Here is a 24,208-nt window from a genome sequence, read left to right on the forward strand (position 1 = left end):
ATACTGAAAACTTAAAATCTTTGTAAACCTCTGCTGCAATTATAAATCCTTTCCCATATTCTTTTAAATAACTTAATGTTGCTGATCTTTCACACTTAGGTTCTTCATCCCTAAAGATGTACTGTCATTGTATGTAACTTTTCCAACTATTGATATTCCATCAGCTTAGTTTGTTTCATTTTCTGCCTTTCCAGGAGACTTCTTCATCATTTCATACATTCTATCCTCACTCGAATTCTCAAAATTAGTAAAGTTCAGTAGCAATGGTGCAAGTACATAGCCTTCATCTTGCCAGTGGAATCTGCTGTCATTCATATAGTTTAGGTTATGTAAATAACATTAGTTGTTCTTAAGCTTTTTCTGCTACTGCATGACGTATTGAGTGCTACTGTGAGAGTGGGAGAAAAGTTTCTCAAGGTACACAGTGCTTTGTATACATTGGAGAAAACCAAGTGAAAAAAAAGGCCTTGTACGTGAAGAAGAAAGTAGTGGTGTTTTGTTATTAAACTCCCTAAGGAACTAAGCGGTATTCCAAGTTTTGGGTAAGCCCTTCAGGAAGACTTATCTCGTACACAGACAAATCTGATTAGAAAACTTAATATTTTGTTAGAGGAGGGGTTGTCCTCTATGGAATTGATCCTGGGATCTGGTATGAGCCTTAACTGTGCTGGCCGTGTTCTAAGGAATAAAAAGGACAAGAAATCTTAAAACGGGTCTGCTGTCCTGTAAGAAGCCTCTATAGATAAATGATGGCTTTAATGTGTTATAGTGACATACTAGATTGAGTTTTTGGAAAGCTGTTACCCTCATACATTGATCCCAGGTATATTTTGAAATGATGTAGAAACCTCATATCTTCAAAACCTGTTTTCTGACCTGAAACGCACGTGTGTTCAGGTTTCAAATGGCCATGGCAGTGAACTATTGCAATTTATCTGTTGTGATTCTACACACATGAAATATAAAATGATGGATCTTTACCTTTAATTAGAAACAGGAAAAAAGCTGGAAAGGGCAAGTTGATGTTTCTAATTTTTTGGCAGGTTGATAATTAGCAAGGACTAGTTACTATAAAGTGCAAAAAGATACTACTTGCCTAGTTCCAAATATGTTTTAACTGGGCTTTTTTTTCTAGGCGTTACCCCACGTGAAATACTGAAAATCAGTACCTGACCCGAGTTCTTAATATCTTAATTTGCATTTTGGTCTGAGCATTTACCCCTTCTAGGTAATTTTATGTACATCACCACACTTAATTCTGGCATATGGGTAAAGGATATTTGTGGATATGTGTTGCTATCTCTGAATTAGATACATCAGTCCAATAGTTTTGCCCTAAAGATGTCCTTGATGTCCCTTATGTTAAAGTTCAGACTTAGAGAAACTCTTCTATCTTGATAGGCTATATATAAAGTTCCTGATGAGAGAGTCCTCGTAACTTCAGGTACAAAAGTTGGATATCCAGAGTTTAGGCTGTTGAATATTTTACACTGCCTACATAATCAGTATATCCAAAAAAATTCAGAAGATAATTGCTACATTGGAGCAATTTGAGAAAATGTACACTAATTTATGTAGCTGATCTGCCTGCTGTCTTTGGTACTGACTGTCATTGTGGTGTATTTTATTTTCTGAATGGGACATCCAGCAATGCAGATTTTATTTCACCTTTTGGTTTGCTACTATGTTTATATATTTTTGTTTGTTAGATTTATATTGGTAGTGATGGTGATTCTCTTAACTCCTAAATTGGGACTTCTTTTGTATACATATATTTTAACAGGTATTAGTTGAAGAAGCATCCACTTTATTTTGAGTAATGCAATTTAGTTGCATGCAGTAATTTTGGGTGGTGCGACTACTAAATGAAGAAATCCTTGTTGAAATGTATTAAGGAGTGATTTGAAGAAAAGGGCTGGACATCCCAAGTGTGAGAGCAGCAGCCAAAAAGCTTTCTCAGCTAGAGTGATTTAGTCCAGTGTAGTCTCTGTTCTGTTTTTAGAATTTTATCCCACAATATAAAGCAACATTTTTTTTTCATAGAATTTTTAAATAGCTTAATTATTAGGACTGTTGTCAAATGTGTGGTGATACTGTTTTTAAATAAATCAAAAAAATATTATTACTTAACTGTGAAGAAATGTTGGGTTTCTTTCTTGTATGGCAAAGATGTCTTTGTAAAATCTAATTTATATATATTCATGGCTGATGCCATTCTACTTTCATCTGATGTTGAATAGCTGTTCAACCATCATCTTTTTGGTTCTTCATACTTGACAAAAAGGCATTTGCTATACATTTCATGAGCACATAATGAACAGAATCAGTATGTCTTCAAATGCTAATTTGAGCCATAAGTCAAGTTGATGTTCATTTAGTATTCAAGCTGGAAAATCAGTAAGGATTCTCAGTGGGTGCTACCAGAACCTAAAGAAATACAGATTTTGAAAATATTTTGTGAGCTTGAATATGAGGAGATGCAGGGGGAGGGAGGTAATGGTATATTTCTACAGCTGCTTATGCAGGCAACAGTTCCTGCCAGGAAACCTGCTCCTGCTTGGGCTCCTCTCCATGAGTCACAGCTCCTGCCAGGAGCCTGCTCCAGCACGGGCTCTCCATGGGCTGCAGCTTCCTTCAGGCATCTCCACCTGCTGCAGTGTGGCGTCCTCCACAGGCTTCAGCATGGAGATCTGCTCCATGGTCCTCTGTGGGCTGAAGGGAGACAACCTCTGTCACCATGATCTTCCCCACAGGCTGCAGGGGAATGTCTGCTCCGGGACCTGAAGCACCTCCTCCCCCCCCTTCTTCACTGACCTGTCTGCATTTCACTGTCTGCAGGACTGTTCCACATTTTCTCACTCCTCTTTGCCAGCTGCTGCACAGTGGTTTTTTACCCTTTCTTAAATGCATTATCACAGAGGTACCACCACTGTCACTGATGGGCTCAGTCTTGGGCAGCAGCAGGACCTTTTTGGAGCCAGCTGGAACCAGCTGTGTCTGACTTGGGGTCAGCTCCTGGTGTCTCCTCACAGAGGCCATCCAAGCAGCCCCCTTGCTACAAAAACCTTGCTGTGTAAACTCAATATACTGGCCTACTTCTCCCCCTGCCCCATCCCAGATTTCCCACTGCAGCTTTCTTGGTCTTGCTCACTCCGCTGGCAGTAAGATGGCAGTAAGAAAGTGAATGTATGTAAGGCCCCGTGCCATCACTGTTCTGTCAACAAGATCGTTCTGAACAGGGTTTGTTTACACGATGGCTTCTGTACAGTATTTGATTTATATTAGAGTGCTCTCTTGCCATAACATATATGACTGAACTAGTAGTAATGCAACAGTGGGAACCAATTAAAGAATCGCTAAAGGAATTCCAACTACAGCTCCGATTTATAACAGCAGTGACCTAGAAATACACTTCAGTGGTTGATTAAACATGGGGACATTAATAGTTAGAATTTTTTTTTATCCATATAGAGGTGTGAAAGGGCATGCCATAATTCTTATTTTTATAATCATTATGGACTATCTGTGAGATGCTTCCAATGGTTTTTAGCTGTAGGAGGGTGTGAAAAGTTTAAAACTATGCAGAACACAGGTAGGCAGTTTTTTAAAAGCTGCTTAAGTATGCTCTCATCAAGTTAAATTGTATCTAAATAAAATGGCTTTAATTGCCAAAGGTCTGCATAAAATAAAACCCTTTTGTCTGAAAAGGTTCAGTTTTTGATTAGAATATATCATTTCTCATGACATGTTTTCAAAGACCTTGAATTGGTTCAAAATCAAGCTTATTTTAATTTCTTCAGTACTCTACCCTCATTTTTTGTTCCCTTTCTTCTGTTACAGTGGAACATATCACTCCAGAGATGAAAGCACAGATAGTGGACTTAGCATGAGCAGTTATAGTGTACCCAGAACCCCCGATGACTTCCTGAACAGTGTTGATGAGATGGATACAGGTCTGTTTTCGTGTACATCCTTAATGCATGTTTTCCAAATATACTTGTGTCCATTTGCAATGAAAACAAGTCTGAGAAGCTCTGATACTTTTCACGATGTTTTTCTACCTCCTTCTGTTTCTGTAATAGAAATATTATAGATTTGTGAAAAATGTACTTGTAATCAGCTCTATATTGGGAGGATGGAGGATTGCTCATAAATAGTACCAATCCTGTTGTTGCATGGAATTTTAGTGTCCAATTGCTTTTTTAAGGAATATTGTTTGTTCAGAGCTAAGAATAGGACCTCATCCAGTGTTGCTAATACTGCTCCAAAACAGTATCGGTCTTTTTCCGTTAAGCATACAAGTTAAAATATGCTAAATGACATCAAAGATCTGCAGAGAATTGGGTCAGTAGGTGAAAATGTTGAAACAAAGGCATGTTCTTTGTACATCTACATGCAGTCATCTTTGGTTTTTGTGATGGATTTCTATGAATCATATTGCTTGTGTGATGCAAGAGATACAGGATTAACCTTTAACCACTTGTCCTGATAAATTGTGGGTTTGGTACTTCCAGTATATTTAATATCCTTCTTGCTTTGTGTTATAACTAGGTGACAGTATCAGCCAAAGTAACATACCGTCCCATCAGAACCGTTTCCCAGACTACCTTGAAGCCATTCCAGGGACAAATGTGGACCTTGGGACACTGGAAGGAGATGGGATGAATATAGAAGGAGAAGAACTGATGCCAAGTCTGCAAGAGGCTTTAAGCTCTGACATCCTTAATGACATGGAATCTGTCTTGGCAGCCACCAAGCTAGATAAAGAGAGTTTTCTTACTTGGTTATAGGGGCCTCAGGGAGACTGAATTCTAAATCTGTGAAGGATCTAAGGAGAATAGGACATCTGTATCTGAAGTTCAGAACAAGCCAGTGTGGCACACTTTGGCTTGTGTTCAGAAAAAGTAAATGAACAAATAATCAACAAGATTCTTTCGTTTTGCTCTTCCTTGTCCATCGCTGCTGTTATATATTGCTGACTTTTTTCCACAGTTGACTCTGAAGAACAGACATCTTCTTGATCTTTTTCTATTGCTGTTGCAACTACTGTTCAAGGGGGGTGGGGAGGGATGATGAGCCTATTTGGATGACGAATGCCATTCCTTTTGTCCTAGTGTGCGCTTGCATTACCATTTTATCTAAGTACTCAGATTTGAAAGTTAATTTCTGCATGTCACTGCTTGTAGTTTGCTCAGCTAGTTGTCTCCTGTTGCCTGTGGCAAGTGGTAAAACATGACATACTGGGGTGACAAGCCAAAAATGATGTATCTGGTCAAAAGAAGTCAATACTGATTTGGAGATATGACTTAAAGGAGGGCTGAAGACTGTTTGGCATTAAGTGTTTCTACTAGTAGCTCTTTCATTAGTCACAAAGTGCTCTTGTTCATATTTTATGTTATAGTAAATCATGAGTCATTTTACATAGAAGCATATATGAACTTTGATTGTTGCCACATATCCTAGCCTAACTTTTGTTTGTCAAAAATAGTTTTATTATTTTTGTTAGTTGGTTTAACTGTAGCTGTAGGATGGGAATTAATTATAGGTGTTTGGGGTTTTTTTTTTAATAGTGAAATCTAAGGGTTTTTTCTGATTTCACATAGTCTTATTTAAATCTGAATTGTCTGCTTTTTTATACTTAAAACATGCCTATTGTAGCCTGATAAGCTAGTGAGTACATAAACCAGTATGTTGTGCCTGTAACTTTTTTATTTTTTTTAAAGGCTAGCTTTGAATGTAATCATTAGAATTCATGACCAGTGGCTTATTTTTCATGTTTATTTGCAAGATTTTGAATTAGAATCTGATTGCAGCAGTGTAAAAGTTAGAAATCTAAGTGTTGTATGTACAATTTTTAAATGCATTTTAAAGTAGCAGAAACCATTTTAAAATTGCAGATGCATCTAATCTCTCTTCTGGTTTTCAGTTTTGATATCTAAGCAAGTTTAGATTTAAAAATCTTTAATGGGAAAAAACTTTATTAAAAGTTTCTCTTAAGTTAGCATGGAAAAAGAGAACTATTAATATCACTCTAAGTTGCAATGAAAAGGCTAGAACACCAAAAAAAAAAAAATCTTCAACGAACACTCCTACATCTAATAATTATCAAATTCTGTTTGGTGAAAAATAAGCCCTGGACACTATATGTAGAAGAATGTAAAGATATGTGTTAGACGGTGACATGAGCAGGTAATGAAGTGTATATTAGTAGTAGAGCTTAGCATGGGGTAGAGGTGAATATGAATTATCTTTATTTTAACAGGAAAAGATGTATCACTAAGTTGTCTGCAGGAGTTGACACAGTTTCCAAAGAGTATTTTTAAATGAACAAAATGAGCATGAATCAAACTTTCAGTATAAGCTATGAAGTTTTGTGGGGCTTTTTTTTTTTGGGGTTTTTTTTTTTTTTTTTTTTTTTCTGATGAAAAATAGTGTCACCAGTTAACACCTCTATAATTAAGGGCCTGTCACCATTCTCAGCATGAGCCTTTATTTTCAAGGGTGTATAGCATGACTATAATGATACTGTAAGCGTGAAACTTGGGTTTGAAAAAAATCTCAGCTAGCAGGGACTTCTCCTGGGGAGAGATTTTTTTTTTTTTAATTAAAAAAACCATTATTTTTCAAGTTAGGAATGAATCAGCAAAGCAAAACAAAACAAACCCCATATTATTACTATTATTATTATTATTATTATTTGGGGTTTTTTAAGCTTCAGAAATAGTTCTGGTTTAGGATAATGTAAAGAATGAAAACTCTAAACCAAGTCTCATTTTAAAAACTGAAGCCTCAGAGGCAGAGATTTGAAATTTACCACTATAAATGGACATTTACTACTTTACCTAAGGATATTAGTGTTTGAAATACAAAAAAATTGTTTGTGGCTTGTTATGGGATACAGGCAGGTTTTAAAATAACAATTTTCAAAAGACATCCACAATGACAAATATATTCTGCTACACCAATAATTCAGTGATTAATAGGCCACTTATATTGTGCAATGACACAGTAGCTCCTAAAGCAGTGTATTGTGTCCAAGATAGGGATTTTAGTAGCATTTTTACAATTCTTCTCTCTTCCTCCCTTCAGGAAAAAAAAGACACTAAGTTGTTATAACTTGAATGGTCTGACATAAAACCACAACAGCAAGGAAATTCAGAGTTGATTCCATTTCAGTTGTCTTCCACGGTTGTATCCAGGTATAATAGCACATACGATGCACTGAGTGCAAACTCCTGACATGCCGTACCTTTCTACAACAGGGATGAGTACAGATCAGTTTTTCTTTCCTTGCTTTTGTGTGTTTGTCACAGCTTTAATATTTGAATGTTTTCTTCTCATTGTAGAAACACTAAATGGCTTATACTGTATTTGGGTAGCACTGCTTAGGGTAGATACTGACAAACTGGGAATCCTTGAACTGCTCTAACATTAATTATGTTTTGTGATACTTATTTTAATTGATTTTAATACATTTCCGTTCTCTCATTTATTAGGAAACATACCATAGAGATGCTCTACTGTTGGCAATCAACATTATTTTTTTTTTTTTTTTTTAATTCTGCAAATGCATTTTTTGATGAAGTGGTTAAAATTGTTTGAAATGCAAAAGTGTTTTGGGTAGTATTTTATACTGATGTATATATTGAAACAGAAATCATTGTAATAATTGTAATAGCTTTTAGTTATAAATACACTACATGCAGACAGATGGGGCTGTACAGTACTGTGCTGTTCAACACCTGGGCAGGGCTACTGCTTGAAAAGAGGTTGCAGTGTCAGTAAACCATATGGATCAAATATTGTACCATTCAGTGTTGGCGCTCACCAATGCAAAAGGAGAAGAGACTATTTCAACATGATTAACACTACATAGCTTTCACACATCTGGTAAATTAGTACTAAAGTGACATTTTCACTTACAAGCTTGTTTTTTATACAAATTAACAGGTGTGCCTGTGTAAAATAATTTGTTTTCTGTATCTTGGAAAAAATACTCTCCACATTTAGAATGTTGTATGTTAGAGAACTCTTAAATGCACCCTTGTCAAAATTATATATATTAGTTACCAATGTTACTTTTAGATATGAGCATGACTGTAAGTTAGGTACTTAAGTACGTTCTGTTACATTATTTTTCTTTATGTAATACTTTTTCAGTTGTTTTATTTGGTATAAATATATACTTTGTGCTTAAACATCTTTCTTTGTTTTTAACATTCAATAGTATGTAAAGATACTGATTTCCTTCAGTAAGATGGATGCATTGAATTGTTGGAATTCCTGTTGTATGTCTGTTCTTGTCCCCCTTGTCACTGCTTTTCTAGTCATAAACTCCAGTCCTGCAAACATTCTGTACAAGCTCACCTAAGAGACAGAGTCGTCCCACTGATGTCAGTGAAGGCTTAACATTAAAGTATACATCTCTGTGTGTTTGCAATAATGAAGAGACAGTGACTGACCCTCATACAGTCTGTGTAAAACAACACTGTAATTGCATATAGCACTATAGTGAGAGCTGGTAACAGAATGTCTGTTATCTACGATGAGAAAGCATCCACTTTTTGCAGATATGCTTGCAATGTTCAGGATCTTCCCACGTAGCAGATACATTTTTGGCTAATTCTAAGTTTATACAATAATTTGTGGCAGACTATCAATAAAGGCACACTATTTTCATTTCCAAGTTTTGACTTATGAATTGTGAAATATGTAATGACATACCTTGAAAGTGTCTGAAGATGTCAGTTTAAAAAATCTTGACAGGATTCATTAATTCTGACCTTCTGTAAAACAGAAATTGTGAAAGGTGTTTTTTTAATGTCACGCAATTTGTGATGGCTGAAGTAATACACTATTTGCATTTTAGCAGTTCCAGAGTTACTACTGTTCAGCACTGAAATGCCTCAACCCTCTGAAATGCAGTGCAGTTGTGTATTTTCTTAGTTAAAGGTCCAGGGCTCAATGCTTCCATCAGTTTGTCTTTTACTCATGAGTTCATAACTAGATTTAGTCACTCAGATCATTTGAATTTAAACCTCACATCACACCTTGCACCTGGGAGTAGAAAACCAGTGCTGGGGCATTGACAAAACACCAGTTTTATTTGCTGATATCACTCTCTTCCGTTTATAAGGTGGTGACACATTGCAGTGGTTCTGCAGGTAGCTCTCAATAGACTGTATTATAGCAAAGCAGGATATCTGGTCCAGGTGTTCTGGGCTCGCTTGGCAATTCTTTTTGTAGTATTTTCAACACTTAGTTAAAAAGTATTGGTTTCATAAAGCCAGATATAATATGCTTCCAAGGAAGCTTTCAGTCTTCCCTATGCTAAAGTGCAAGTTAGCAGCAAAAAAAGTGTTTTTCACCTGGGATCATTAACAAAACAGTTATTGAAGATCAGGCTATGATCTATCTAGCACCTCCTATTCTGGAGGTTTATTCAGAGATAAAGTGGGACCATCAATTTTATTTACCATATCAGCATCCACAGTTTATATGTTCCTTCCTGTTGAAGAGTAAAGGTGTGCTTCTTGCCCCTTGTCATCACTGCTCGTTATTGCTAACTGTAGTTATCCACACCCTCTAAATTTAGATGTCATCAGAAGAGGAAGACATCTGTACAGCATGAGAAATCTTGGTTGACGTGAAATGATAAAACCAACACTAACTGAAGAACCAAATTGTCTTTAGAATATAGGGTAGAGCTTTGTACCAGCTACCATATCCAGTACTTAATGTCTCTTAAAAAAGCCAGTATGTTTTACTCAAAAGAGATTGAGGAAGCATGTTGAATGAGAAACTTGTAACTACCAATACATCTGACAAAGCTGCCTAATATTTTTTTTGTGGAAAACGCGTGATTTTTACTTTTCCTGACATATTCCTCTCTCTAATGCAGAGGTTGTAACAACGAAATGCTGATGTGTAGGCTGTTACTGACTGGTGTTATTTTCTCTATATGTGAATGAGGTTGTCACTCTGATGATAGTATTTTATGTATTAAACAGGCATGTATTACAACATGAGAGGCAAAGTAATTTTACTGTATTTTCCTGTCTTTTTATTAGCAAGTGATTTTAAAAAAAAGATAGGGGTGGGGGTGGGGTGTGTCAGGAGTAGCCCAAGAGGCTTACTCTCCAATGTTACGCAACAACAAAATAGAACTCCATAAAAACAGGATGTCAGATCTCACCTGAAATGGCCTTTTTCCCTTCTCCCATATATGTTATTTCTGAGTATTCTAGTGTGCTTTAAATTATTTATCATATTTACCACCTTTCTCCTTGTCCCGTATATGTTATATCTGTTTTTTCTGAGTACTCTAGTGTGTTTTAAATTACTTATTTACCATCTGAGTTTTGCTTGCCTAACTCCTGAAGACTGTAGTGCTACGTGCTGTTCATCCCCAAAGGAGAGCAGAGTTCCTTCTCTCCAAAATTCAGGTGTCATCCTGTTTAAAGTTATAATGTAATGCAGAAATTGCAGTCTGACTCCAACCATGCTGACCTGCTACTGTTACAGGATGGTTATTGGCAAGCATGATTTTTTGAATGATGGTAAATCCCTGTTCTGGTTTGAATTCTGAGAGATTGGAAGAGTTCCAGCTTTCCTATTTCATTGCTTTGATTTCTGCAGCCAGTTGTCATAGCAGGGGCACAGAGTCCTCCCCACGCCAGTGCCACCGTGCCTGCTGGAGGGCTCCTAACCAGCACTTCAACCTGATGTAACAGTGATTTTTTTTCTTAAAGCTGACAGTTTTATTCAGTTTGTCACTCATAGTTTCATTGTTAGGCATGCAAATACAATTGTCTCAGCTCTTGACTGACAAGTGACCCTTTCAGACTTCACCAAGCGATACAATCCTTTCATACCCATCATCTGCTGTTGAAGAGTGTGACCCAGAGGCCTCTGAGAGCTTCAGCTGTAATTCTGGACTTTCAAAGTCTACAGCTGAAACGAGATACTAGTTATGTGTGTGTATGACAAAATCCCAGACCCACGCTTCCCAGAAACTGCATGATTTAGGTGGTGATACCTCACAGCAGACGGCAGTAACCGAGATGCCTTCTGGTTAGGCCAGTGGCCTTCAGCCTATGGTCTGCAGGCTGCAAGGGGCTATGGATGTCTGTTTAGCCCAAGAAGTTGCTAACAAAAGCAAAGCCTGTGTTGCAGCTTTATGCTTTCCGTACAGGAGAAAGTCAGACTGCTGCTGAGAAAAGTTTTGGTCACTACAAAAGATGACAACTGCTGGACTTGTTAAAGCTCCCCAGCTGCTGCAGCCTGTACCTGCCACCCCCTTCATTCCTGCCCACAGGTGATTCTAACAGCACAAACTGCTTTGAAGCCCTGGGGTTTAGATTTATATACACCAGTATGGAAAACTGACTTCCTGATGTTTAATTTTTGTTTTTCACTTAAGACATGACTCTGCTTTTAAAGGTCTTTACTCCTGTAAACAGCCTCTCAGGACGTGGTAACTTCATACAGATATAGATGCCTCTAAGAAGTAATCTGAATATAAGCACCAACAGATCACCCGAGAAACAGAAATTTCTTTTTGCAACTTACTGACAAGAATGTTCGAGAACCTGTCTCCCAAACACTAATACCAGTATCCAAGTTCCTCTCATCTATATATTAGCCATGGCTTAGAAAATAAGCTGGTTTTACATGAAAATCCATGATTGCAGTATGGCTTAGGTTCCTTACAACTGTGATCTCTGCTGGTGAAGTTTACTGTTGTGATATGTGGATTTTGCTTTATCATCACCTTGAAAATAGTGAAGTCTGGTGAGGTTCATGAAAACAGGAGGAACACACACCTGTACTGCTGTATGAGGCCAGAGTTTCTTAGTTGCTCTTAGAAATGTCTCACTTCTAATGAAGTGAAGGCATCTGGTGGACTTGTCTATTTGTGGCAACTGGCTTCACATCTGTTTGCATTTTATTTTTAATGTCACTAACAGATGACCACGTTATTGAAGTGAGTGCATTGGTGACAACTGAAACAAAAGATGTTTTTTATAATGCTGTCAGGTATACTTTAGCTGGGTACACGTTGCCCTGTACAAAGAGGACTCCCACGATGTGGTGGCACATCTGACTCTCTGCTTAGCCTTTAAGTGAGGCATTTTACCATTTCCCAGGAAGGCTATGTGGCATGGTTTTACTTGTGTCCTGGGAGCGCTGAAATGTTAATGTATGCAAAATGCTTTGAGGGTAAAGCATTACTTAAGTGCTTCCTATTAATTCATTCTCAAACTCTTACTATTTTGGAGGTCTTTTACTCAGAGGGATCACCATGTAGGGTATAATTTTCACGATGTACTATAAGGTATACATCTGATTCTCCTAGCTTAAGCCCACAAATACATTACAGAAAGGTAATATGTTACTGCATATCAAATTATAGTTTTCACTGGACATAGTAGGAAGGGTGAGCTGATTCAAGTTAGCCCTCCTCTGCTGGTCACCAGTTAAGTTGAATTACCCTATATTTGGTTGAAGACTAGAGCACATAGTTGCCACTGACAGGTTAATGTGCACCAGTTCTTCCTTCTCTGAAAATTTTTGTGCCTAACTCCCTAGGTTTTTAGTTATTTTTCAGATTCAGCTTTCCTGGTGGGCTTTATCCGGTCTTCTTTCTGGGAAAACAAAGTAATCTCTTAGGTGTAAAAGTACATTGATTAATAATGAGTGTGAGGGGAAAAAAAGTCTTGCATCATTATACATATATACACATAGAGTAATGCTGCATGCATTTGTGTGTGTATCTATATATAGATACTCTATATATAAACACTAATTTCCTGCCTGAAAATAACTCAGATTCTCATGAGCATTGTGATATTTGTTCTAGGTTCATAAGGAAAAAAAAATCCAATAAAAGTGCCATCCCATTTATAAAGTCTGCATGGTTGCTGCTTTTTTTAAAATCTTGGGTTTTAGGTGTGATGTAGGAGCATACTAAAATTAATAATGAGAATGTGAATGCACATGTTACTCAGCTGTGCTACCTCTAGAGAAACCAGTCTCAAGTAGTCATAGCACGCCATGTGTAAATTTAGCTTTTGGGACTTAAAGGCACCTTGAACACAAAAACCCCAAAAACCAAAGGGATGAGGAAGAGAAGATGGGATGTCAGTCGCTCCCCTCCTGTGAGAGTTCATTTGTTGCCTTTAGGTTGGGACGGAAGGGAAGTTGGCTTCAGATAACATTTGTCTGCACTGAAGTTTACCTTCATGTTTACTACATAATCCATGCTATGGATCTTTGTGTATGCACATTCTGTAACTGCATAGTCATATATGTGCATACACAGAGATGTGTATATGTGGCTAAGGAGATAGAGAACTAGTACATTATGGAGCAAAATATTTATTCATGGTAGGGATTAAACCCCTAATGGGTGGCTAATACAACTGAGTGCCGTGTTCCACTGATGGCACATACTGTGCTACTTGCTTGAGTTATTCTTTTTTAATAGAGGTTAAGATGTTTTTGGATTACTTCCCCATTCCCAAGATCCCATGACAATTGCTGGGGTTTCTTTTGTTTTTGAAGATTTAAGCTGCCTCCATGGGTGGGCCTAGACTGTTTTAAAATGTGGATTTATTCCACACTTGAGTGTAACTATTTCTGTGCTATGACTTTTGTGGCTAGGTATTTCTTTGGTAGAACAGTAGCACTGAAATGTAAGATGGCAAGCTGATGTCTAGGCATTTGAACCTGATTCAGGGTGCTTTTGAAGTCAGAAGTCTTTGACCTTAGGTTTTGAATCAGCCCTTTGGACTGTGTGCTGTGCTTGCATAGGACCTAGTCTGCTACTGGAACAAGGGTGAGATTTTTATACCCCATAATAGGCAAACTGAGTGCTCTAACTGCTTCTAGCACTGACTGCAGTGGCCACTCTCCTAGGATTTTCTTCTTGTCTTTTTTCCATTATGTCATCTGTAAAAATGTATGATATACTTTCCGTGTTATTCAAATACTCAGATCTCAGAAGGGATGTTTGCATGTTATGCATTTATATGTATCAATACATTTGCATGTATTTGCGAATTGTATTTAGAAATACACAAAAATTTGGAGTGTCTTTGAGTGTGCTGTAAGACAAGATCAGGCAGTGAAGTGTTTGGAGAAAAAATGGAAGCAAACCAATAAAGTTAGATACCCAAGTATGTATTCAAAATAGTCAGCTACAAGAATTGAAGATTAGGACCTGGTAGCTCAGGAGATAAAATTGCTTTTGTGACTCAGGAGAACATCACATAATTGATTTATCTGACAGGTTTTTGCTGTTATAAAATCACATATGCTCTCACGAGATGCACAAATTCAATGCAACAGTGACAAAGCAGTTCTATGCTGGTTCGTATCAGTGAGCAGCTGGAGTGCTGGTCAGCCTTTTGGGTACAGCATTTGATGAAAGACATGGGCTGAAGATGGTCCAGAGGAGAGTAGCGATGAGGAAAATGTGAGAGAGGAAGATGACAGTAGTTGGGCCGTTTATCCAGAGAAAAGCAGATTAAATGGTTAAAAATTATCTTCAAGTAAAAAGCAACTGCTACCATGAGTCTATTATCCGTGGAGCACAGGACAAGAAGTCACTAGTTAGATTGCAGTAAGGTAAACTTCAGGTTAGGAAAACCTTCTTTTACTCTTCTGGGTGCCTTGTTGGGGAGCCTGAGGAGGCTGTAGTAGCTTTATCATGGGAGAACTCAACAAGCTGGATGAGCATCTCTCAGAAATGGGATAGAGCTGGCCCAGCCTCAGGGTGGCTGAGCAGTCTCACTGACCTCTGAAGTCCACTGCCAGGCACCATCTCAAAGAACTGGGGCCACTGTTAGAGGTCAAGCACTAAGTTAGAAAATGCAGCTTTGGTTTAACTAGTAACCCCTGTTGCTCCTGTAATTTGTTGTTAACTAAGGTAAACACCTCAGAAAGCTGCAGTTTTGACTCTGCCACTTTGGCAATTCCTTACAATGGATGATCACACTGATGGTGTAAAAATGGGAAAAAAAATACTTACTTGCTACTTAAATTTGTCCAGTTGTGGTTTCCAAACATTGGTTCTTTCTCTGCTTAAGAAGTCCTTTAGTACCTGCTCTTTTATTCTATTGAAAATATTCATATGCTTTAGTTAAGATCAACTGCTTTAATAAACTGGACAAAATGTTTCCACTGTGGTATAGGGTGCTTTCATGCTATCTGTATTCTGACTAAATGTACTTCATGTGTTCAATTTGTCTGTGCATTAACACAGCTAGTTGAGTTTCAGTGTGGCCGAGATACAATAGATTGAGCACAGCTCCCACTTGGTAGGAGAAAAACCTCCTGCGGAGAACTAAAATCATCCTGAAAATCATCCAGCCTTTGTGGAAAAGATGTATTTTTGGCTGAAACTCTAAGGGAACTACTGATGAGCTTGAAGCTAAGCCCGGATACCAGTCTTGGCAAAAACAAAAGCATCAAACTGGGTAAGAGGGGAAAAAATCCAGCAGAAGTGTGTGGTCTTTTCTAATGAATAGTCTTTTGCACGTTCTCCGGTGCAAAGCAGTGTGGTAAAAATGATGGCCTGCAGACTTATACATCATTTGTTTACTGGTATATATTTCCCTTAAGGGAGTGGCATATTTCCCACCCCCTTCACCTCAAAACTTTATGATATTTTTTTTCACCTTTTTCCTACTGAGGATGGTCTTTCTTGTAGGTGACTTTATTCCGTTTTGCGATTCTGCCCTTGGATAAATAAGCTTCATGAGACTTGAAAGAGAATTTTTTGGAATATAAACCTGTTTGGGACTCCGCAGCACTTTCAGTAAGTTAAGATGAAATGCTCTGCATTTGGCTCAGGGTCACTAAGTAATTCACTGTACGTATTGCCAAGCAAGGACTATCTCATATGATGTTTTCCTGGCTAAATTCCAACCTGGCTAATTCATGTGCCCACCTAAATTCCTCTGCACGTTTGAAAAGAGGAGATGATAATCTTCACTTGCCTCTTTAAAAGGCTTGTGCCCAATCTGGCTTGTGCAGCCTGCCTTCCACAGGTGCCTGTTTCATGGGTGGGTAGGTGATAACTCCTATTATGTAAAATACTTCAGGCTCTCTCAGGATGAAAGGTGCTAAATGCATGCAAGTCATTTATTACTTTGCTCAGAGCCTGCCAGTTCTGCCAGAGCTGGAGACATGCACGACCTGTTCTGACTTTTCCAAAACAGGTTTTAATGTGCACTAAACCTATTTGCCAGCGCTCCTGTGCTGCCTTTTGTTTCTAAATTTACCCTGTTGCACAGCTGATTAGGGAGACAGGAAGCAATATAGCTTGAAGCTTTCAGGAGACAGCCCCTCCCTGAAGATGTACTTTAGTGAACTAAATGTACAGCGAACAACATGCAAGAGGTGCTTTCAAGCCCAGGCATGCCAATTTAGGTAATACCATCAAAGAGTTTGTCATTTCTGTCAGAAGTTCACTAGCTTTTTTTTTTTTTTTTCCCCCTCAAATGATTTTATTTTAAAATGCAGACAATACACCATTGCTGCTTCTCTGCCCACCATTGAAGGAGTGGGACTTTGGGGAGTTTGGGATCAGCAGTGTCAGCACTGGAGTAGGTTAAGCAGCACTTTGGTGAACTTAAACTAGAGCTTTGGGGCTGGGAGTGGTTTTTGTTCATCCCCCTTATCATTTTGGCAAATGCCTGAAGAATTACTGTCTCTCCCTCTTCTATTTTTGGACAGAGGGATAGGAACACTTTGTTCACTTCAAGCAGTATTTGAGTCCAGTTAGTGGAGAACTCCTTAGCACGCCCGTGCTTCCCTCTTGCACAGGAGACAACACACCATCTTTCTGATAACTTTCTGATTAACTGTGTGATACCCAGCCTGCACCTAATGCCAGCAATCAAGATTCCTGATCTACAAAATGCACTGCTCCTCTTGATTCCTTGATACTGAAAATAAGAGATTAAATATATAGTCATTTTATACAAGCAAGCTTTTCTAGTCTGCATTACATGGAAAGGAAAACAGCAAAACCAGTAATTTGATACTTCTGACTAGTGAAACAGTCACTTGTAAGTGGATGGGTAGGGTATCGCACAGGATCACAAACCAAACCTGAACTGTAATAGAGCACAGACTTCTGGCAAACCTCTTTCCTTCACATGCCTCACCTGTGAAATGGGCATAGCTAATTTGACCCTACGAGGCTAACTTGCTTTATCAAGTAATTTCAAGGTTTTTTTCCCTTGCATGCTAACAAGTCATTCTTGAAAGGCATCCAGAAGAAAAAATGGAGGGTTTAGAACTACTCAAATATTTCCAAAAAGTGTGAAAACCTGGCACAGAAAGGCTTCCTTGGGAGCCAAGGTGCATTTGGCCTGCTGTTCTCCAGAGGTATTTCAAGTGTCTTCTCTTGGAGTCTAGCTCATCAACAGTGTCACCTTCCTAGGCTTGGCAAGGCTTGCATCCGCCACAAAACCCTGGCATGCCAGAAAACTGCCCTGGCAAGCCTGGTATCTCTTGTTTGTACCAGAGGGTGCCTAGACCCTGGTGCTTTAGATACTGCACAGCTTTTTCTGTGAAAGGCAGGAGTAAAATGCTGCTAACTTAAATCACAAATGTAGAAATGAATTGTCACAGGTAGCACAGACCCTGGAAAATTATCCCTGGAATGTTCTTCAAATGAATTTGTTGTTCCGTATAAACCTGTTAATGCTATTCTGTCTAGTGAAACAAGGGAAACAGAAATCTGTAGTCTCAGTACTGAAAAAATGGTTGCAAAGATGTAAGTAAGCATGCAGTCATGCCCAGTACAATTACGTCAATGAGAGCACAGTCATTCATCTGTTATTTCCCACAAATTTTACTGATCCTGTAAAGCTGCCTTAAAATGTTTTTGCTGAAAGGTAAATTGCTTGATTCATTCATTCAGTAGATATGTGGAGTCTCTACATCATTTACAAAAAAAATCATTACATTACCTTTGCCATGATTCTTTAGTGGAGGGTGTGATAGCCAGGTGTCAGAAATGCGTATAAATCCCATTCTCAGGGTGTAGTTCAATTATAACAGCATGACCATAGTTAAAACTTAAGGAACATTGAATTAAGTGCATCCTTCCAGAATGTGGATAGATAAAAGGAAGCTATCCTTTTGGATAGCTGTTGCTATGCTGTAAATTGCAAATTAATAAAGCAATTGTTGGTTTAGGTCCTATTTTATTTTTCTGTCTGGGAAAAAAAAACAACTTTGAAGCACAGGTGAGGGGCCAGTAGGAGGTGCACCCTCTAAAAGCGATTTCTTCATTTAGCTGGTTTTTGGGTTTTTTTTCCCCTGATTTATGGTAGTAATTAACTTACATCTATTACTTTCAAATTGCTGCTTGTTTTTGGCTTTAAATAATGTAAGAGAAGAGCTGAAGTTGATAGCAGCAGAGCCCCCTCTCAGCAAATCTCAAGCTGTCCCCCTGCCAGTGCAGGCCATGGATTTTTGTGTGGCTGAGTGAATCACCCTGATCCTAAACACGCAAATTACACTTGTCTGCTACAATTTTAAATAAGCTTGGAGCTCTGCACAACGTAATTAAGAGCCGTGACAAGGAACTCTAAATGTTGCTTCCAGCCTAAAGTAAATCACGGATCTGCCTACAGGACCTCCAACAAACTGAATCCAGTTTTGCTTGATGAATACTTCCATGTTTTTAACCTTTCCTTTACAGTGAAAATTCCACATTCGTGTTAAAAGATCTGGGAAGAATTGAAAAGTAATCTGAATGCTACAACACCGATCTGCTTTGAACCATCTGTGTCCCTGCCAGGGTGCCAGATACTCCAAGAGCCCTCCATGCGTTGTGCTCCTCTCAGCAGAGACCCCCCAAAACATAAGGGACTATATATAAGAGCCTGGGATCTCTTGTCCCAAGAGTGAGTCACTACGAAGGCCCCAGCATCCTTTCCTGAGAAACTCCTTGGAAACCCACACAGCTTAAAGATCCTGTGCCAATGGGAATAAGCCATTAAATACAGTAACAACAGAGATCCCCACACCCCCCCAAGCTGGTCTTCTGTGGCAGTGCTATATCTGGGCAAAAGAAATATTTTTTTTTAAGATACCCATACAGCTTTAGGACCATCTGAAAAGAGATGTGGTCTGAAAGATTTGGCTTGGTGGGTATGGAGAAGCCATCAACTAACTCCTGCTGGTGAGATGGTCCCTAAGACACTAGTGCTGTTGAAATCGGCTCAGAGCAGTTGCTCTCCAGCTGGATCTGACTTTCGTTGTTTTGTGGCATTTGTGTGAATAACAGCTTTTAAGTTCGTGGCTGTCTGGGGGAGAGAGTTCATAAACATCACTCAGGGTGAATTTTGCTGCGTTACCAGCTGAGATAATCTCAGTTACTCAGTGACAGACAGAAAAAGCTAGGACTTCATCTCTTCTCCTTCACAACAAATGAATAGTCTATAAATTACAACTGAAATTTTTTTTGCGCTTTTTGGCCCTTCCCATTTTTTCTTCTGGCCTAATTCTGTCACTTTTTCCAAACCAAAGGAATTTGAAATGGAGGCAGCCAGTCCTATCTGAAGCAGTAATCTTCTCCCTCCTTTTCCCAAACAGACCAGCTCCCTCAACCCACCTTTATGGAAAACTGAGATAAATAAATACTGTCTCCGTGTAAAGAAGAAAATACTTGACAACTAATTTTTAAAGCGATGGAGTTTGCACCAACTGCTTACATAAAAAAAAAAAAAAAGAAATGTATCCTACACAGAAGTGTTAGCTAATGTATCCACAAACTACGGACACCCAGTGAATAAGACGATCTCAACAGCAATTCAGAAACTTTGGGACTTTTCAGAGGAGTATTGGTAGTGATCACACTAATTCTGAAAAGGTAATACATTAGCATGGACCCAAAATGTACAACCCGAATGTCTTCTTCCTTTGTTGTGAAAACCAGAAGATATTCTCAATGAAGATTACATTTAATTGTGTGCTTGAATGATATTTTTACCGTGTGAAGTAAATGGCAGTATGCATTTCTTGGGTTTGTTTAAAAATTCCATTATTCAACCAAAATTCTCTTATGCAGAACAGTGCTCAACTTCTGAACTGATTATGTCTTACAGTGAAGAATTTCCTTTGTCCTCGATCCTTTGCCTCATAGAAAATAATCCAGCCATAATAGTAATCTGGGAACGACCATTTCTAGATGCTTAATTACTTCACAAGTGCCCAGTGTTAAACTTTTGTAAAGACCAGAATCTCAAACAGAAGAAAATACATAGATAAGACATCAAAAAGACATCCCAGCTCAGTATAAATGTGAATAGTGTTTATGATCCTGAAATAACTTTTTTAAGGGTCAGAGCAGAGCAGGGTTTTTTTAGCTTAAGATTTCCTGGATCTTAATATATTTACTTTCTGTTAGATTTAACTTTAGCATCATTATTTTTAGGTTGTGTTTGCTTTGGAACAATTCTAGCATCCTAAGCTATTTTTATTTTGTTCACGGTGCATACTTACAAATGTAATGTGGTTACTTCAGCTTTTTTTTTTTTTTTTTCATTGTTAAAACTTTCATGCCACCTGTGTTGAAACAGCAAAAGGATGTGTCATTTGCAGTGATATAAAGAAAAGCATCAACCTTTTACATCAATTTATTTTTTTATGATAGATTAACCAAATCCTTGGAAATTGTATTTAGTTAAGCAGCAGTAAATAAAGAAATCTCTCTGGCAGCTTAAACTGGATCTTCAGCTGCTGCATCCCTAGAAGTGGGCTCAGGTTCCTCTTTCCCTCCCCCTATTCACTTGCATATGAAAAATAGGAGGGAATGAACTGCTGGAGCCAATTAGGAGATCTGCTCCCCTCCCAACTCCCAGGCAAACCACTGCCTGCCCATACACAAAGGGGAGAAAAGACCTTTGAAAGCACACTGGAAGGCAGGTGATGTGCATTAAGGAGTAATATTCCTCCATTACAATGATGAGATGTCATGAAAAGTTCCCGTGCTTGGTGCTGCTGAAGATGTATGCTGCGGGGAACCTGTAGACTCCTGCTTTCAGGTGATGCTTTTGCACAGGGACTTTCAGGCTCTTGGCTACGCGTTGAAGCTCTCGTTGGGCACTATGTCACCAACCACTAGACTGAAAGAGAAAGGCTCAAGAGATGATAAAGTCCTCTGTCAGCCTCCAGAGACGCTGGATGTGACTCAGTACACCTCAACAGCCTCGTCTCCCTGTGGAAATGCTCAGGAGACCTTGAAAAATTTCAATAGTTTTTGATATCTTTGTAAGAACCATTGCCCCAGTCATCCTGAGAGATGTGACAGCTCCATTTTAAACTAAACAAAGAAGATTTGCGGTATGAAAAATCGTATTGACTGAAACTTTGGCGCTCTGACAGCACTTGGGACTTGAATGGAATTGAAAAATAAATACATTCAGTACCGTGTAGGCAATGAAAGCCTTACCTCAGGATTATTTAGTTTATAATTTGTCCCACACAAAGAGCTATGTTAAGATTGCCAAGTTAGCAGTCATGGGAATGACAGATTGAAGGCTGCCAGGCAATCCTACACTGCCTTCTCATATACATTATTTATGCTTATTCATTGTAATATAGTCTTCAAAAAATATGGCTACAAATCATCTTCCCTACAGAAGCACATAATGAAAATATTCAGTGAATGAGCAACCAACCTATACTATGTAAAAGGAGCTTGGAGCAAAGATTAATTTTTGAAAGACAATGTTACTTTAGATTTTCTTGTTTCAATGCACAATTAAAAAAAAAAAATCTTTAGTTTTTCTATTGTAAAACTTCAAAAACAACTGTTCAAGATCAACTGGAAAAAAATCTTAGATATATTTATTTATATCTTTGCACACTGTGTTTTTGTTTCTGAATTTTCTTTCATATTTAAACACATATTTTTTTTCCTCAGGAACATATTCACTTCCTGGAGCAAAGCTCTGTCGAGGCAGGTACCCCATTGCCAACCATGGCCAACAGCAGAGAGGTTGTAAGCACAGGAAAGCCCACTTATATACAGATCTGTTTGAAGTCCAGAGTATAGAAGTATTTATCACAGACTGCACTCTGTGAATCTGGTGTAGGAGCCCTGAATGCTCTCCAGGCAGGTGGTAAGCATTTCGGTATTCATTACACCATGTGGCAGAGAGTTACACAGTTCTTTGCCTAATTAACTGTTGTGCAAATAGCCATTGCATTTTACGTGTCTTTAACCCTGCTAATTTTATTTTGTGTCTGATTTTTGTAACAGAAGAAGAGGGTGAGTAGTTTCCTGTTCACTTTCGTCCTATTTCATTTTTTCTCCTTAGTACTCTCTGCATTTGAAATTAAAACCTGTAGCTTGTTCAAGTACTCCCTGTGTGAAATTGGGCCCAAACCTCTGTGCCCTTGTAGCCCTTCTTGGAGTCTTTCTACATTGCCATTTTCAATAGAGAATACTTCCCAGAGATTTCCAGCCATGAACCCACCCTGTATTTCTCCAGTGCTTAATGTTGTCATCTCCTCTGTTCTCCAGTCTCTTAACTTTCAACCCATTCTGGTCAAGCTGATCAGACTGGAACATACTGACCTTAGCAAAAGATAGCACTTAAATGCATTCTAAACAATGCCTAGCTGAGAATAGTGCTTTATAGGATTGAGGATGAAAATGGTGGAAAAATGATTCCTGGAACTTTCCCTTATTCCTGCTTTTCAGTAATGCTTACCACCCTGGCATTTCTGTGCCCAACTGTGTTATGATTTTTTTTCTACACTGTGCTTTGAGATCTAAGCTCTTACCATTAATGGTATGGTATGGTGTGGTATGGCATGGCATGGCATGGCGTGGTGTGGTATGGTTGTGTGCTGATGGCTTTGATCAACGAAGAGTGCTGCTGCTGACCCACCCCTTGCTGGGAAAGCTCATGGCTCAGGACACTCCACTGGAAACTTGAAATGCTGTTTTGAAGGAAAATAAAGAACATCAGTGAGCATGATTTAAGAAATAAAGGTAAATATGCAATGTTGTTCAGGGTGCAATCATCTCAACAAACTTTGTAAGACAACAGGGGACATATCTAAACTGAGCTAATCCTTGTCTCCATTTACAGTGATCAGAGAGATAATGGTGCTTTTGGGGGAGCCAGAATAAGTGTCTAAACTGAGTTACGATCAACGGTGCCCTAAAAGTGTCCAATTATCTCCATTCACTGTAAAGGAAGCTGAAGCTCACTTGATTGGATGCAGGTGTCTAAGGTCAGCTGTGAGGAACCCCAACCCTTGGGATTAAGTTGACTGTATCTAGGAAAGACAAGAAAAACATTCTGCTATTTTGCTGGTGAGGTCTCTGCATCCAGCTCCCCTTGCATGGAGAGGAGGAGGTAGCTGGAGAAGGTGTTCAGGGTAACACTAGGAACTAGACCTTGGATTGGGCAGCACCAGGGATGAGGGAGTTGTAGGAATAGTCACTTGGGATGATATGGATAGATCTGAATGTGATCAGGGGATGACAGAGGCATGAGGGTGTAGAAGCTATAGATTAACAGGGTTTAATGCAAGAACTAGAGGGGCTCCAGGGTGCTGTTGCTGGGGTTGAGTTACCAGGAGAATGCTGGGGTATTCAGATGATACCAGCGCTGAGAGGCCTGAGGGATAACGGTCACTAGGGGCAATGGTATTGGGAAGATGCTGAGGTGGGGAATGAGGACATGCTGGCATGACTGAGGCAGAGGTTTAGTTTTACAGGGATTGCAAATATTGGGGCGAGGAGCTGGTGGGGGTGTGAGGGGAGAATGGCTGTTGACTTGGCTGGGGAAGAAAGAGATCCTTAGGACATATGAGTAAGGATATGGTTAATGACCATTGCTTCTCGCCTTTCTTCAAGTTCTTCCTCTGTAACCACTCTGTGTTATGCTTCAGGGACTGCAGCAACACGTGGTATTAGGGCCTTTTATCATCTCTGTGCAGCCCAGCCTGGCGACAGCTGCTCTTTCTTCCCCCCCAAGCAGCAAGGAAGGAGCACAGACAGCTAGTCTGGCTGTGCACCACGTCTCACGGCTCATCCCCCCCGCAGCATTAGGGGAGAGCGTGCGTGACAGATGGCAGAGAAGTCTGCCACGATCCCAAACTGAGGTGCTCCAAGGAGAAGTACTAATGCATCTCCCTGGTAAAGAATTTAAGCTTTAGACCT

General features: G+C 39.0%; 1 protein-coding gene across 1 annotated transcript in view; it reads left to right on the top strand.

The window, feature by feature from the left end:
* The window catches only part of YAP1 (Yes associated protein 1), a gene marked incomplete at its 5' end in the record, with an annotated part of 91,311 nt that extends 85,175 nt beyond the window's left edge, over window positions 1–6,136 (top strand). Inside the window, 2 exons of the mRNA XM_026855979.1 lie at window positions 3,841–3,953; window positions 4,552–6,136. Coding sequence (XP_026711780.1) covers window positions 3,841–3,953; window positions 4,552–4,790 — 352 coding nt within the window. The remainder of the gene's footprint in view (window positions 1–3,840; window positions 3,954–4,551) is intronic.
* Between the last annotated feature and the right edge of the window lie 18,072 nt (window positions 6,137–24,208).

Source organism: Athene cunicularia (genome assembly GCF_003259725.1).
Source record: "Athene cunicularia isolate RWA chromosome 1 unlocalized genomic scaffold, athCun1 chr1_part1, whole genome shotgun sequence".
Classification (NCBI taxonomy): Eukaryota; Metazoa; Chordata; class Aves; order Strigiformes; family Strigidae; genus Athene; species Athene cunicularia.